This window comes from Scylla paramamosain, chromosome 9, assembly GCF_035594125.1.
Source record: "Scylla paramamosain isolate STU-SP2022 chromosome 9, ASM3559412v1, whole genome shotgun sequence".
Classification (NCBI taxonomy): Eukaryota; Metazoa; Arthropoda; class Malacostraca; order Decapoda; family Portunidae; genus Scylla; species Scylla paramamosain.
This window is the reverse complement of record NC_087159.1, coordinates 9,585,230-9,598,409: the sequence shown is the minus strand read 5'-3', so window position 1 is coordinate 9,598,409 and position 13,180 is coordinate 9,585,230. Positions and strand designations below refer to the sequence as shown.

At 40.3% G+C, this 13,180-nt stretch overlaps 1 protein-coding gene across 2 annotated transcripts in view; it reads left to right on the top strand.

Moving 5' to 3' along the window:
• Positions 1 to 4,297: 4,297 nt before the first annotated feature.
• LOC135103545 (guanylate cyclase soluble subunit beta-1-like) overlaps positions 4,298 to 13,180 on the top strand; it is an 86,483-nt gene continuing 77,600 nt past the window's right edge. For both annotated transcript variants that reach the window (XM_064009967.1, XM_064009966.1), the window contains exon 1: positions 4,298 to 4,550. Coding sequence is in view for 1 of the 2 variants with exons in the window: in XM_064009966.1 (XP_063866036.1) it covers positions 4,548 to 4,550 (3 nt within the window). In the remaining variant the exon portion in view is untranslated. The remainder of the gene's footprint in view (positions 4,551 to 13,180) is intronic.

Sequence of the window (13,180 nt, the reverse complement as noted above, 5' to 3'; positions counted from 1 at the left end):
TAGCACTTTCATTGCGATACGCAACGATTCACACCACTAAAAACAATGCATGAAATCTTTATAAACCTCCAGAACGAAAGAAAAGGATAAGTATATGTTTTGTAGTTTCTTGCCAGTATAAAGAAAAAATATCCTAGAGTGGTTAGCGATTAGAGGCAAATGTACCAAATAGTAGTGAATTGGTTAACTATATTGGCCTTGGTGAGCAATGAAGGAGAGTATATTTTAGTGTAGACAGCTCTCTCTCTCTCTCTCTCTCTCTCTCTCTCTCTCTCTCTCTCTCTCTCTCTCTCTCTCTCTCTCTCTCTCTCTCTCTTCCCTGTCACTGCCTCTAACTTCAACCTGCCATCCCTCTTTTTCTTTTCTTTCTTTCCTTTTTTCCTGCCTGATATTCTCGACTGAAACTAACTTTAAGCGAAATACGACAGAAGAAAAAAAGAAGTAATGAAAGAATAGGAGAGAATAGAAACGAGTAAAGTACGAACAGAAAAAATAACAATGACCACTGACTGACCGGACCGAAAAAAAAGGAAAAAAAAAAAAAAGAAAGGAAGAAAGAATAAAAAGGAAAGGACATGTAGTAAGAGGAGAGGAAGGAAAGAAGAAGAGGTAAGTGAAAAGAGGAGTATTACGTAAAAATATACGGGCTCTCATGTTATATAAAATCGGAAGAGATAGAATAAATGACGAAAGAAAACGGAAAAGAGGAGGAGTACGAAGAAGAAGGGGAGGCAAAGAAAAAAAGAAAAGGGAGAAGAGATGATGATGATGATAAGGATGACGATATGAACGATGACGATATGAACAAACCAGTAAGAGTAAGATATTAAAAAAACACACACAGAGAGAGAGAGAGAGAGAGAGAGAGAGAGAGAGAGAGAGAGAGAGAGAGAGAGAGAGAGAGAGAGAGAGAGAGAGAGAGAGAGAGAGAGAGAGAGAGAGAGCCAGGTGTCCTTCCCACTAATAATTATGAATATTACCTAAGGCCTCACTAACATTACTCTCCTTAAGCAGGGAGGGAGGGAGGGAGGAAGGAATGGAGGAAGGGAGGCAGGGAAGGAGAGAGGGAAGGAGGAGAAAAGAGCCCAGTCTTCTTCCAATATGAGATAGTGCAAGGAGAGGAGGAGGGAGAGAAAATGAGAGGCCTTGAGGCAAAGGAAGAGAGAGGAGATGCGAGGGAAAAGAAAAGCGATTAGAGGGAGTAAAAGGGAGGATGAGTGTGTGTGTGTGTGTGTGTGTGTGTGTGTGTGTGTGTGTGTGTGTGTGTGTGTGTGTGTGTGTGTGTGTGTGTGTGTGTGTGTGTGTGTGTGTGTGTGTGTGTGTGTGTGTGTGTGTGTGTGTGTGTGTAAAGAAGAGTGTGTATAAAAGTGAAGAAGTGTAATAAGTAGAGTGAGTGATAAGAAAAAAAGTTGAAAGAAAGAAGGAGACAGAAAGAAATTGTGGTTACGAGAAGATTAGTGAAAAAAAAAAAAGTGAATAAGTAAGAGTGCTGAGAAGAGAAGAGTAGAGAAAGAAATGAGAAACACAGAAAGTATGAATAACAGATAAATTATAATGAGTGTGAGGAATGAGGATTAATAATAAAACAAGAGTGAGTAAGAGTAAGGATAATTGTCAGCATGAGTAAGAGGAAGTAAGAGGTCTGAGGAGAGAAAAGAAATGAACAACATACAAATAGGTTGAGTGAGTGAACGTAAGTGTGAAGAGTGAAGAATAATGAGAGAACAAGAGAGGGTTAAAGAGTTAGGATAAGTGTGAAGTACTGAGGAGTAATGAGGTGCCAAAAGACAGAGAGAGAGAGAGAGAGAGAGAGAGAGAGAGAGAGAGAGAGAGAGAGAGAGAGAGAGAGAGAGAGAGAGAGAGAGAGAGAGAGAGAGAGAGAGAGAGAGAGATACAGACAGACGTGTGAGGAAATTAAATGTACAAGTGTGGAAACAAGAGTGAGTGAAGGAAAAGTGCAAGGAAAGTACGTAAAAATACCCGTAGCGTGGAAAAACAATAGAGTGAGAGAGGAGAGAACTGAGGGAAATAGAGGAGAAAATGTGAGAGATGAATATTGTGAGAAACTAAATAAGACTGAGAGGAAGAGTGAATGACTGAAGAAAAATGTGAGGAAAAGAATTCGTAGGTGAGGTAGAAAAAAGTTCCAGTGATTCTCAAAAATAATAATAAAATGAAATAAATGCAAAACATAAGCAAAATATAAATAAAAGAAATATACACCAAAAGTTAAGGCACTGTGATATTTAAAACAGAGAGAGAGAGAGAGAGAGAGAGAGAGAGAGAGAGAGAGAGAGAGAGAGAGAGAGAGAGAGAGAGAGAGAGAGAGAGAGAGAGAGAGAGAAACAGAAGAAAGGAATACAGAAGTGACCGGTAAATAAATAAAGAAGAAAAAGATATAATACACAATAAAACAAGAGAAACGCAAATATCAGAGAGAGAGAGAGAGAGAGAGAGAGAGAGAGAGAGAGAGAGAGAGAGAGAGAGAGAGAGAGAGAGAGAGAGAGAGAGAGGAAACCAACAACTGCGTGTCTACACAGATAACATTCTACAGGTAATTAGGTTTCGTTGTACCAATCGACCCTAACAATCTCTCTCTCTCTCTCTCTCTCTCTCTCTCTCTCTCTCTCTCTCTCTCTCTCTCTCTCTCTCTCTCTCTCTCTCTCTCTCTCTCTCTCTCCACTATCTTCTTTTCCTGTGATATTCCCGTCATTCTGTTCACAGTCTTCATTATCTTTCTTCTCCCCTTCCCTCCTTCACCATACGAAACATGAAGGAGAGAATGAGGAAAGAAGCACGGTAAGGAAGATAAGGAATGCGGAAGGAAATGCAAGTGATAGACAACACTAGAAGAAAAGCACGCAAATTTATTCCTCCCTTGAGGAAAGAAATATGTATGGAAAAATACCATCATACAGTTTAAAGATAATCACGACAACAGACGTAACTTAAGAAAATATGCAAACATTTGCTACATTAATCCATATTTAGCTTCGGTTCAGGAAAATCTTGAACAAAGATGCCAAGATATAGACGGACAGACAGACAAACAGAGATAGACGTGTGAGCGCACGCGCGCGCACACACACACACACACACACACACACACACACACACACACACACACACACACACACACACACACACACACACACACACACACACACACACACACATACACACACACACACACACACACACACACACACACACGGACAGATAGACAGACACATAGACAGACAGACAGACAGATAGGCAGGCAGACACAGACAGATACACAGACAGATAGGCATATACAAGCAGGCAGACTGACAAACAAAGATAGATATAGACAGTTAAAAAAAAACAGACAGATAGATATAGACAGATAAAAAACAGACACATAGATACAGACAGATAAAAAAACAGATATAGACAAAGAAATACAGGAAAGGCAGGGAGAAAAAGCTTCATAAAAAAAAATAAACAAAATAAAATAAAAATAAAAAAGTCCAGTGGTATAGGTGGCCGGGGCGGCTGGTCGTGTGTTGCGGGCGGCGGGGAATTGTGCCACACAGCCCACCTACCTGTAAACAAGCCCAGGTAATCCCCACCGGAACCGAACCCCCGCCCCGCCGATCATGGTCAATTACCGGCTACCATACCCACCGAGTCACGGATGCCGTCAGAAATTAATGCTTGGAAGTTGCCCTTACTCTACATAATGGACACGTGAGGTTCGAATCCCGCTGGTGAAACAAAAGAACATCATTCTGACCAAAACAGGAACTAGAAATGTCAATCACCTGCAGGGCTGATGCCGCCACGTGTTTCTCTTGATTTGCTCCAGTTAATTGTGAGTATTTACGTCATGTGTGAGCCTCAAGGGACAAAATGCTGACCTAAAAAGATGTGAATGTAGGACAACGAGAGAGAGAGAGAGAGAGAGAGAGAGAGAGAGAGAGAGAGAGAGAGAGAGAGAGAGAGAGAGAGAGAGAGAGAAATAGACACATCCGGAATAACACACACACACACACACACACACACACACACACACACACACACACACACACACACACAGGCAGTCAGGCAAGCAGCTACGCACACACGCACACTATCAGAGAGCATAATACAGTGACCGACTCTGCAACCCTGTGAGAGAGAGAGAGAGAGAGAGAGAAAGAGAGAGAGAAGCCCCACGGATGCTGCACCACTCATTGCCAGACGTAAGACTCTCATCACCACCATCATCACCACGCACCCATTCCAATGTCACAAATCCTGTACTGAACGCAGGCCCCTTACTTGATCTCCCCTCTCCCTGCGGCTGGGTGAGGGGAGCCGCAAGCCACCTCCGCCCGTCAACGAGGGGAAGGAGGGGAGTAAGACACTTCACCGCGGACTCCTGGCAGCGCGGGCGAGGTAGTGAGGCCCTGGGAAGGCTGGTGGTGGTCTCTGACGATCAATTCTGTGTTCCATTTCACCTTCAATGAGCTGTGTTCCCGTTCTGAAGACTTCTACACGCCCATACACCCGCCCACGCCGCGCCCACGTCCATCCTAGCAGCCATGGTAAGTACTCGAAGCCTGCAGTGGGTAGATAAGGCAGGTCATGGCGAAGCTTCGAACAGTGCTCACTCAGCCGAATTCACAGGTCGAGTTCGGGGTTCACTTGTTTGTTGATGGAATAGAATGGTAGGCAGGGTAGGGAAGGGAGGGTGGGACGTGTGTGTGCGTGGGAGGAGGGCTCGATGTGCTAGGACAGGACAGCCATGAGTGAAGTCGGAAATCACTGTTTACGTAACCCTTTTTTTTTTTTTTGCGTACGTTTGTGTATTCTGGTGTCATTATTTCTCTCCGTTTCGTATACGTGATGTTGTAACTCTGCTCTGCTCTGGTTTTCGTCGCCGTACTCTTTCTCCTCCTCCTCCTCCTCCTCCTCCTCACCTATCTCTTCCTCTCAAGTTTTGTCTGTTTGTGTCTTTTTTTTACTTCGCCGTTTCCTGTGAGATAGTATAAATATGATGTGTGTGTGTGTGTGTGTGTGTGTGTGTGTGTGTGTGTGTGTGTGTGTGTGTGTGTGTGCGCGCGCGCGCACGGTGTGTGCGTGCGTGCGCGAGCCGTTATGTGTGTGCGTGAGCGCGCACGGGTTGTGTGTGTGTGTGTGTGTGTGTGTGTGTGTGTGTGTGTGTGTGTGTGTGTGTGTGTGTGTGTGTGTGGAGGGGGAGGAAAGAGAGAGAGAGAGAGAGAGAGAGAGAGAGAGAGAGAGAGAGAGAGAGAGGTCAGTTCGTCACACTCACGGCCTCGTACTTTAACTTTTTTTTTCTCATGAGGCGAGTCACTGCGCCGCCTGGGTCGTGAGGTGACATGACGCGACACGACACAACACGGGACGACTCCAACCTCCGCATGATGAGCAGCACTTGTCATGAATGTGCAAATGAAGAGAACAAACAGTGCACATCGCATCAAAGGGAGCGTCAACACAGCTCAATTAACACAAAAGTAAAAGAACATCGAGGCACATTAGCACTGACAAGAGCCGCCTAACGAAGTGTGCTCGCAATAAAAGGTACAAAAATCGCTACAGGTTCGTAATACAATCAGATGCAATTCTCGATACCTCGCTACTGGGCTTGCCATGACCCGACACTTGCCACACAGATTACTAGCCGTCATTTTCCTTTTCATTTGTCGTATTGCTGTGTGTGTGTGTGTGTGTGTGTGTGTTGGTGAGTGGATGTATGCATATGTGGTTTATTAATTTGATGCCTTTTCATTATTTATTTTCTTAATCGTCAAATCGGTGTAATTTAATTTAAAGAGCGGTGTTTTGTAATACTGTAATCTTGTTTCTCTAAATTCAAGTTATTTTGTATTGTCTTATTTGTTTGTTTGTTTGTTTTTTCTATTGCTCCTACTATTATTATTATTATTATTATTATTATTATTATTATTATTGTTACTGATGCTGTTATGGTTGCTGCTCCTATTGCTGCTGCTACTACTACTACTACTGCTACTACTACTACTACTACTACTACTACTACTACTACTACTACTACTACTACTACTACTACTACTATTATTATTATTAACTAGTAGTAATAATAATAATAACAATATCACTGCTGTTACCATTTTAATTATTTCAGTATTATTTAACAAAAGCACCATCAGTTATTACCCTTACTACTACTACTACTACTACTAATAATAATAATAATAATAATAATAATAATAATAATAATAATAATAATTATAATAATAATAATAATACTGTACAACAACAACGATAACAACAACAACAACAAATAATAATAATAATAATAATAATAATAATAATAATAATAATAATAATAATAATAATAATAACAAAAAATATAATGGTATATCACGGTAGTGTTATGACATTTTATTTACATTTCATTTAATTTCCACACCTCCAGAACACTTTCACACTCACCAGCTCTCTCGTGTCTCGACATGTCACACCACCCCAGGCACTTCAATACATCTCAGCTTTTCTCAACCTTGCATTCAGTTACCGTGCTCGAGAGACGCACACAAGGCAGTGTCAAAACACAATTGTCTGCTGATGCATTCGTTTTGTCGCCTCACGGGCAAAACTCTCTCCTCCATCCCTCCTCTTGATCCCTCATAACCGTTGCCTCACCTCTGTAACGGCATAACTTTCCTTCCAAGTGCTCATTTCTGCAATATTTACACCCGACTAACCAACTTTTACAGCTTGCCTCGCCATCTCCAGTGTCTCTGAACTTGCATCCCTACTGCACCTCAGTGTTCTCAAACCCGTATTCTTAAAAACTCTCTCCTCTCAACAGGGATCATTTCAAAGGCCACAGGGATGATTATTCGGATTCTCATGGCTGTTTTTATTTTTTTTTAGTAATAACACAGAATCCTCGTTAAACTAGCAATGGAATCATAGAAACCCAGAACAACTCCCACTGGAGCCTATTAAAAGTAGTTGAGATAAGACAAATAGGTTTGAGAATATTATGTTTACTCTTCATTACATTCAGTTTTCATATCTTTCTCTCACACATCCCGGCAGATATCTTAAAGGAAGCTTACATTTGTCCAATAAAGAGTTACAACAGTCATCTACATAATACAGAGTGTCTATTTGTCGTCCGGCCACACTTTGAATTTCATAACACGGCTAAACAACGCCTCAAAATGCATATTACCATAGAATATTTTCCACTAAGAATAACCTGTACTTTTACCTCTAGCAATATCTGCAGAAACTCGTGTTACATCCTTTATTAACTGCCTCGCCTGCCATTGTCCTCAGCATCATGTGGCACACTTGCTCCTCGGGACATAATCCAGTTTTTATCACCCCCGCCACGCCTTCCGAGGAGAGGGTAAGGAACCAGTCGCGGCGCAACACTTTCTGGGAGACATTACCTCTCTGACATTGCTATTACCGCTATTATGCATCACTTCCATTGCTTATATAGGCTTTTACCCTTTCAGTAAGTGTCTTCCTGCACCTTGAATATAATGTTATGTAATGTCTGGCATCAGGGAAAGGAAGAAAGAACAAAGTTAATATAAAGAGAAAAAAGGGAAGGAAGAAAAATCTTTCATCCTTTTAATAAGTGTTCTCCTGCAGTTTGAAAATGATATGCAAAGAAGTTTGAAGATGTTAAGCAATGAAGTTTACATAAACAGATAAAAGGAAAGGAAGAAAAACTAAGTTACCATGGAGATAAAAACCTCATCGTGCTACTTTCTCGTTAGCGGGGACACAGTTCTCCGTGGAAAGGTTCTCAGCTCTTTTAGTCGCCCATTACGATGTGCCGGGAATCCGTAAGCAGACGCTCTGAATCCCCTGATGTACGTAATAGCGGCAGTAATTGCTGGCATTACTGTCTTTGCAGCAGAAATGGTGCCACTGATGATAACAAAAGCGGCACTCGTGTTGTTACATATACAGTTATTAATATAAACACCGTAACTACTGTATACCTAACAAAGATAACTATTACGATAAATATTACAAAAAATAAAGTATTCAAATAAAGCAACCCCAAAACTTAATGAAAACAGTAATAGCGCTGCTGCTGATGATGATGATAATGATGATGATTAGGAGGAGGAGGAGGAGGAGGAAAAGGAGGACAACAAAACAACAACAACAACTACAACAACAACAACAGCAACAACAAAAGCAACAATAATAATAGCAACAAAAAAACATCAACAACAACAGTAGTAGTAGTAGTAGTAGTAGTAGTAGTAGTAGTAGTAGTAGTAGCAGTAGTAGTAGTAGTAGTAGTAGTAGTAGTAGTAGTAGTAGTAGTAGTAGTAGCAGTAGAAGTAACAGTAGTAGTAGTAGTAGTAGTAGTAGTAGTAGTAGTAGTAGTAGTAGTAGTAGTAGTAGTGTAGTAGTAGTAGTAGTAGTATACCACTATTACAAGAGTTCACTACCTGGAGGTCAAGGTCAAAATCCAAACCGTACTGTATCAGGGTGGAACTTCTACATTTATTTTATACCAGTCTATCTTTTTCTTTTTTTCTTTTTTTTACTTTTTTTAGGTTTGCTTTTCATCCACGCACGGAGAGTAATATTTGTACAATGATGAGTTGTGTAGGTGCTCACTCTTTGTATTTGTCTATTAGTTCTCTCTCTCTCTCTCTCTCTCTCTCTCTCTCTCTCTCTCTCTCTCTCTCTCTCTCTCTCTCTCTCTCTCTCTCTCTCTCTCTCTCTCTCTCTCTCTCTCTCTCTCTCTCTCGCCACGTCACATCCTGCTTATCACAAACTCTTCCCACGTACATCTTTCTCCCACGACGCCACAGAACTTCTATCCTATTCTCATTTATCCCCTCCTCCTCCTCCTCCTCCTCCTCCTCCTCCTCCTCCTCCTCCTCCTCCTCCTCCTCCATCCTCGTCCTTCCCCTCCTGCTCTTCCTAGCTCTTCCTGTCCCTTCCCCAATACACGTCGTTTACTATTAATGCCACGTAATTCAAAAGACATCATCGTAGTTTAACAGATTCTCTCGTTATAGATTAACTTGTCTACGGATATTTTATTTTCTTCCTTTAAACTTCTGCGTATTCTTCGTCTCTTTCATCGTGATTTTCCTCTTTTTTTCTTTTCGTTTTCTTTTATTCTTTTCGTGCCCTAACTTTTCTCTTTATTCAGTGATTTGTTTCTTGGTCTTTTAAAGTATCTTCCTTTCTCTTTCTCTCTCTCTCTCTCTCTCTCTCTCTCTCTCTCTCTCTCTCTCTCTCTCTCTCTCTCTCTCTCTCTCTCTCTCTCTCTCTCTCTCTCTCTCTCTCTCTCTCTCTCTCTCTCCTAATTTATCTACTTGTCTAAATCACTGAAGCAATAACTATAAGACAAGAAAAAGCGTCAACGAAAAAAAAAATAATAATAATAAACTGGGAGCAAAAACACTTTATCAATCTGGTAAATGTCAACGTTCACGGATATAAAATTCTCGTTCTTAGATCAACACCCGTGTCTGCCAATAAAAAGTCACTGAATGTCAACAAGTCACGGCAAAGTCCTGAGTGTTATGTACATTGCGTCTCGATGTCTCTCCAAACAATCCAACGAAGCGCCCAATAAAATTAATAGTGGGTAGGATGCAGTTTTCTGATCCACATTTTACCTTGTCATGTTTCATAAGCCGAAGGTGGAAAGGAAATTAATCATACGAGGATTATTTTAAGATAGTTACATAAAAATTTCACTCTGTAAAACTGATAATTATTAATTTAATGAAAAATACATACAAGTAAATGTAATGTTCCGAGTTCATCATCCATTACCTTTTTTAGTAAAGAAATTATATATCAAAGTAAATTCATGTATATATTTTCCCTTTTTCACGTAAGGAATTACAAGTCAATCAAAGTATACTAGGTACATGTGAAGTGCTCTAAGTGAGGAAGTCCACGTAAAATATCAGCGCGCGTCATTTGTTGCCCTTTAAGTAAGATTACTTTAAACTGCTAAGCACAACAGAAACTATTTTTAACAAAGAGTCTTTAGAATTGCTTCCGTGGGAAACTCGCCGACCCTTTCAACTCCTGGACACTCATACCACCATAAGGCTTAGCGAGGCTTTTTTTTTTTTCTAATGCTTTACTGAAATATAACTTCAATGTCGGCGAGCGGAAACTGATTCTACAAAATATTAACTCGTCTTTTATGAATACAGGTGTATAAGCTGCCAGCAGTTATCATCATTATCATCATCATTATCACCACCACTATCCCTACCACCACCACCACCACCACCACACTATCATCATCATCATCCACTGCAGTTCAAAGACTTCCCATAACTTTCTCCACTCCTCCGTCAGTCGGCCGTCTGTTCCAGCCAAACCTGCTAAAAGTTTTTATTTCACCCTTCCACCAAGTTCTCTGCTGATCGTGTCTTCTTTTATTATTTGTAGGTAGCCTCTCCACTACTCTAAGGCAAATAATGTCAAACTTATGGACACTAACTAAAGTACTTTTAGCTTGTTCCTGTGAAAGTTACCCTAAGCAAGATCTGGTGAAAGTTACTCTGAGGCAAGCAATCTCAAATATTTGTATACTTAAATTCCACTACTTTTAGCAGAATCTCGTGAAAGTTTAAAGAATCTTCGAGGATATTTTCATGCGTCCAGGGATAGGTTATTAAAAATTCAGCATTATAAGTAGGAAAAATACACATGAAAACTAAAGTAATCCATGGTCTTTGAGGATTATGAAAGCTCAAATTGTAGAGGAGTACAAGCTTAAAACTGTCTATCTATCACCTGTTGATTGCACGACGTGTCCTGAACATGGCCGCATTTTTTTCTAATTTTATCTTTTTATGTAAGATAAACTCTAGCACAAAAAGATAAAAAAAAAAAAAAGTTCCACTAATGTGTCGGTCCCAGAAAACGTTAAAAACATCATCGAGAAATGGAAAATAAGTGTCTTGAAACCTCCCTCGTGAAAGAGTTCATGTCACAATAAGACAATAAGGGGAAAATACAGAAGCAGGCAGGGAGTTCCAGAGTTTACCAGAAAAGGTTCTCATGTAAAGCAATGAACACAATGGCCTCCCATCAGCCTCGTGAGCTGCAGGTGTGTGATGAAGCGAGGTGCAGGTCGTACTAACTAATATGAGGGAGCAATTAACTTGTAATGAGTCATGATGCTAGTTAAGTCAGTGTTAATTTCCCTCTCTCTCTCTCTCTCTCTCTCTCTCTCTCTCTCTCTCTCTCTCTCTCTCTCTCTCTCTCTCTCTCTCTCTCTCTCTCTCTCTCTCTCTCTCTCTGGTGTTTTTGCCGCATCACTTGTCTCCTATATTTCCTCTACCTTTTCTAAATACGAGTATAACAAGGGGCCAAGATTTACGAGACGTCTCAAACCTTTCCTTTCTCATATGCATCGAACACTCGAGGGCTTTTTTTTTTTTTTCATCATCCGCCTCCTTAAATCAAAAGAAAACCTTTATATGTGGAGCTGACGAAAAAAAAAAAAAGAAAGAAAATGGCAAGAAGTTATATATAAAAATAGAAACTCACTTTACTTTCAACATTCTATACAAATCTTCCCTTTTGTTTATCAGAGGCGGCTTCTGCTTCACCTGTTTTTCCACATACCCATGCGAGGAAGATAAACGAGACTGAAGGACTAATTAGAAATAGTTTCAGAATAGTTTATGATAGTTTAGGAATAGTTTCTGTGCTTTATCTGCCTTGTAGCCCCCATCTCACCTTCTCCCTCTATCTTCCTTCCTTATCCTTCCCGTAATCCTCCTCTTCCTCTCCCTCTCCTTTGTCTTGCGGTCAAAAGTATTATCATGGTGTCATTACGTCGTTTACTTTCGCTGGTGGGTTAATATATTCCAAAAGAAGGGATTGTTTATATGCTCTCTTGTTACTATTATTAGACAGGCATCCTCCTCCTCCTCCTCCTCCTTCTCCTCTTCTGCCTCAACTTTTTCCTCTTCCACCCTAAGCTCGACTCGACTCTGATTTGCATGTGTTTTCTTTGATGTCCCGCGACTGGGATTGTTTCCTATTATATATACCTCTCATCTTTCATCTCCCATCCCTCCCTCAACTCCCTATCTCTCCCTACCTCACCCCTCGCCTCTCTCTCTCTCTCTCTCTCTCTCTCTCTCTCTCTCTCTCTCTCTCTCTCTCTCTCTCTCTCTCTCTCTCTCTCTCTCTCTCTCTCTCTCTCTCTCTCTCTCTCTCTCTCTCTCTGGATATACTTTTCGTGATTATATTTTTTTACAAGACTTTTTTTTCCTTACGTTCCTTTAATGTTTTTTTTTTCTTTTCCTTTTTTTTTACCTTTTTATGAGGTAGCATTTTTTTCTGACAAGCTCTGTTTTCCATCACTTTTCTTTAATATCTCTTTTCTTTTCCTCTTTTTCCCATTTTTTTAGGGGGGCAGGGGGGAGAGGGCAAGGTTAACAGGTAGCGTTTTCCTCTCGTCCGTTAGCTCGTTTTCTTTACGGTGCATTAGCGGTAATTGGCCGAAACTCAAGCCTGCCTTGCCCCTCTGTGACCCAAGTATGCGTGAGTCTGCCCTTGAAAAATTTCTTGCCTCTTACAAAAAATCTAAGAATGTGTTTCCTTCCTTATGTTAGTTAAATGAAGGAAAAACGAAGTCAAGCTATTATCATTATCATTATTATTACTATTACTAAGAATAACTACTATTACTACTACTACTACTACTACTAATAATAATAATAATAATAATAATAATAATAATAATAATAATAGTATGGACAACATGCAGCGAATAGGTCCCGTCCCCTTCCCCTGGCTGGCTAAACAGAACGTATAACAGCGCTGCACTGAATAAATATGAATGTTGAATTAGTAAATCCCTGCTAAAAACAATACAGTATCATAATTTAGCTATATTTGCCAATACTACGCTTAACAAATTCCGGGATATATTGAACAAACAAGCGTTATTTACGTCACCTTTATGTACAAGCATTATCATTTACGGGGACTATTTACGTATTCAAGAAAATCGGGAGTAGATTCTAGACAAACTCAGAAAAAAGACCGATTTTATACTTATATTCATTACCTCCTATATAGATTATTCACCCAAAAGCCACAAGGGAATATAAACTCCATTCAGTTTATGCAGCTACACATTTCATATCTCATCTAGACTGTTTTCATCACAGCGTGGAGGTCATGG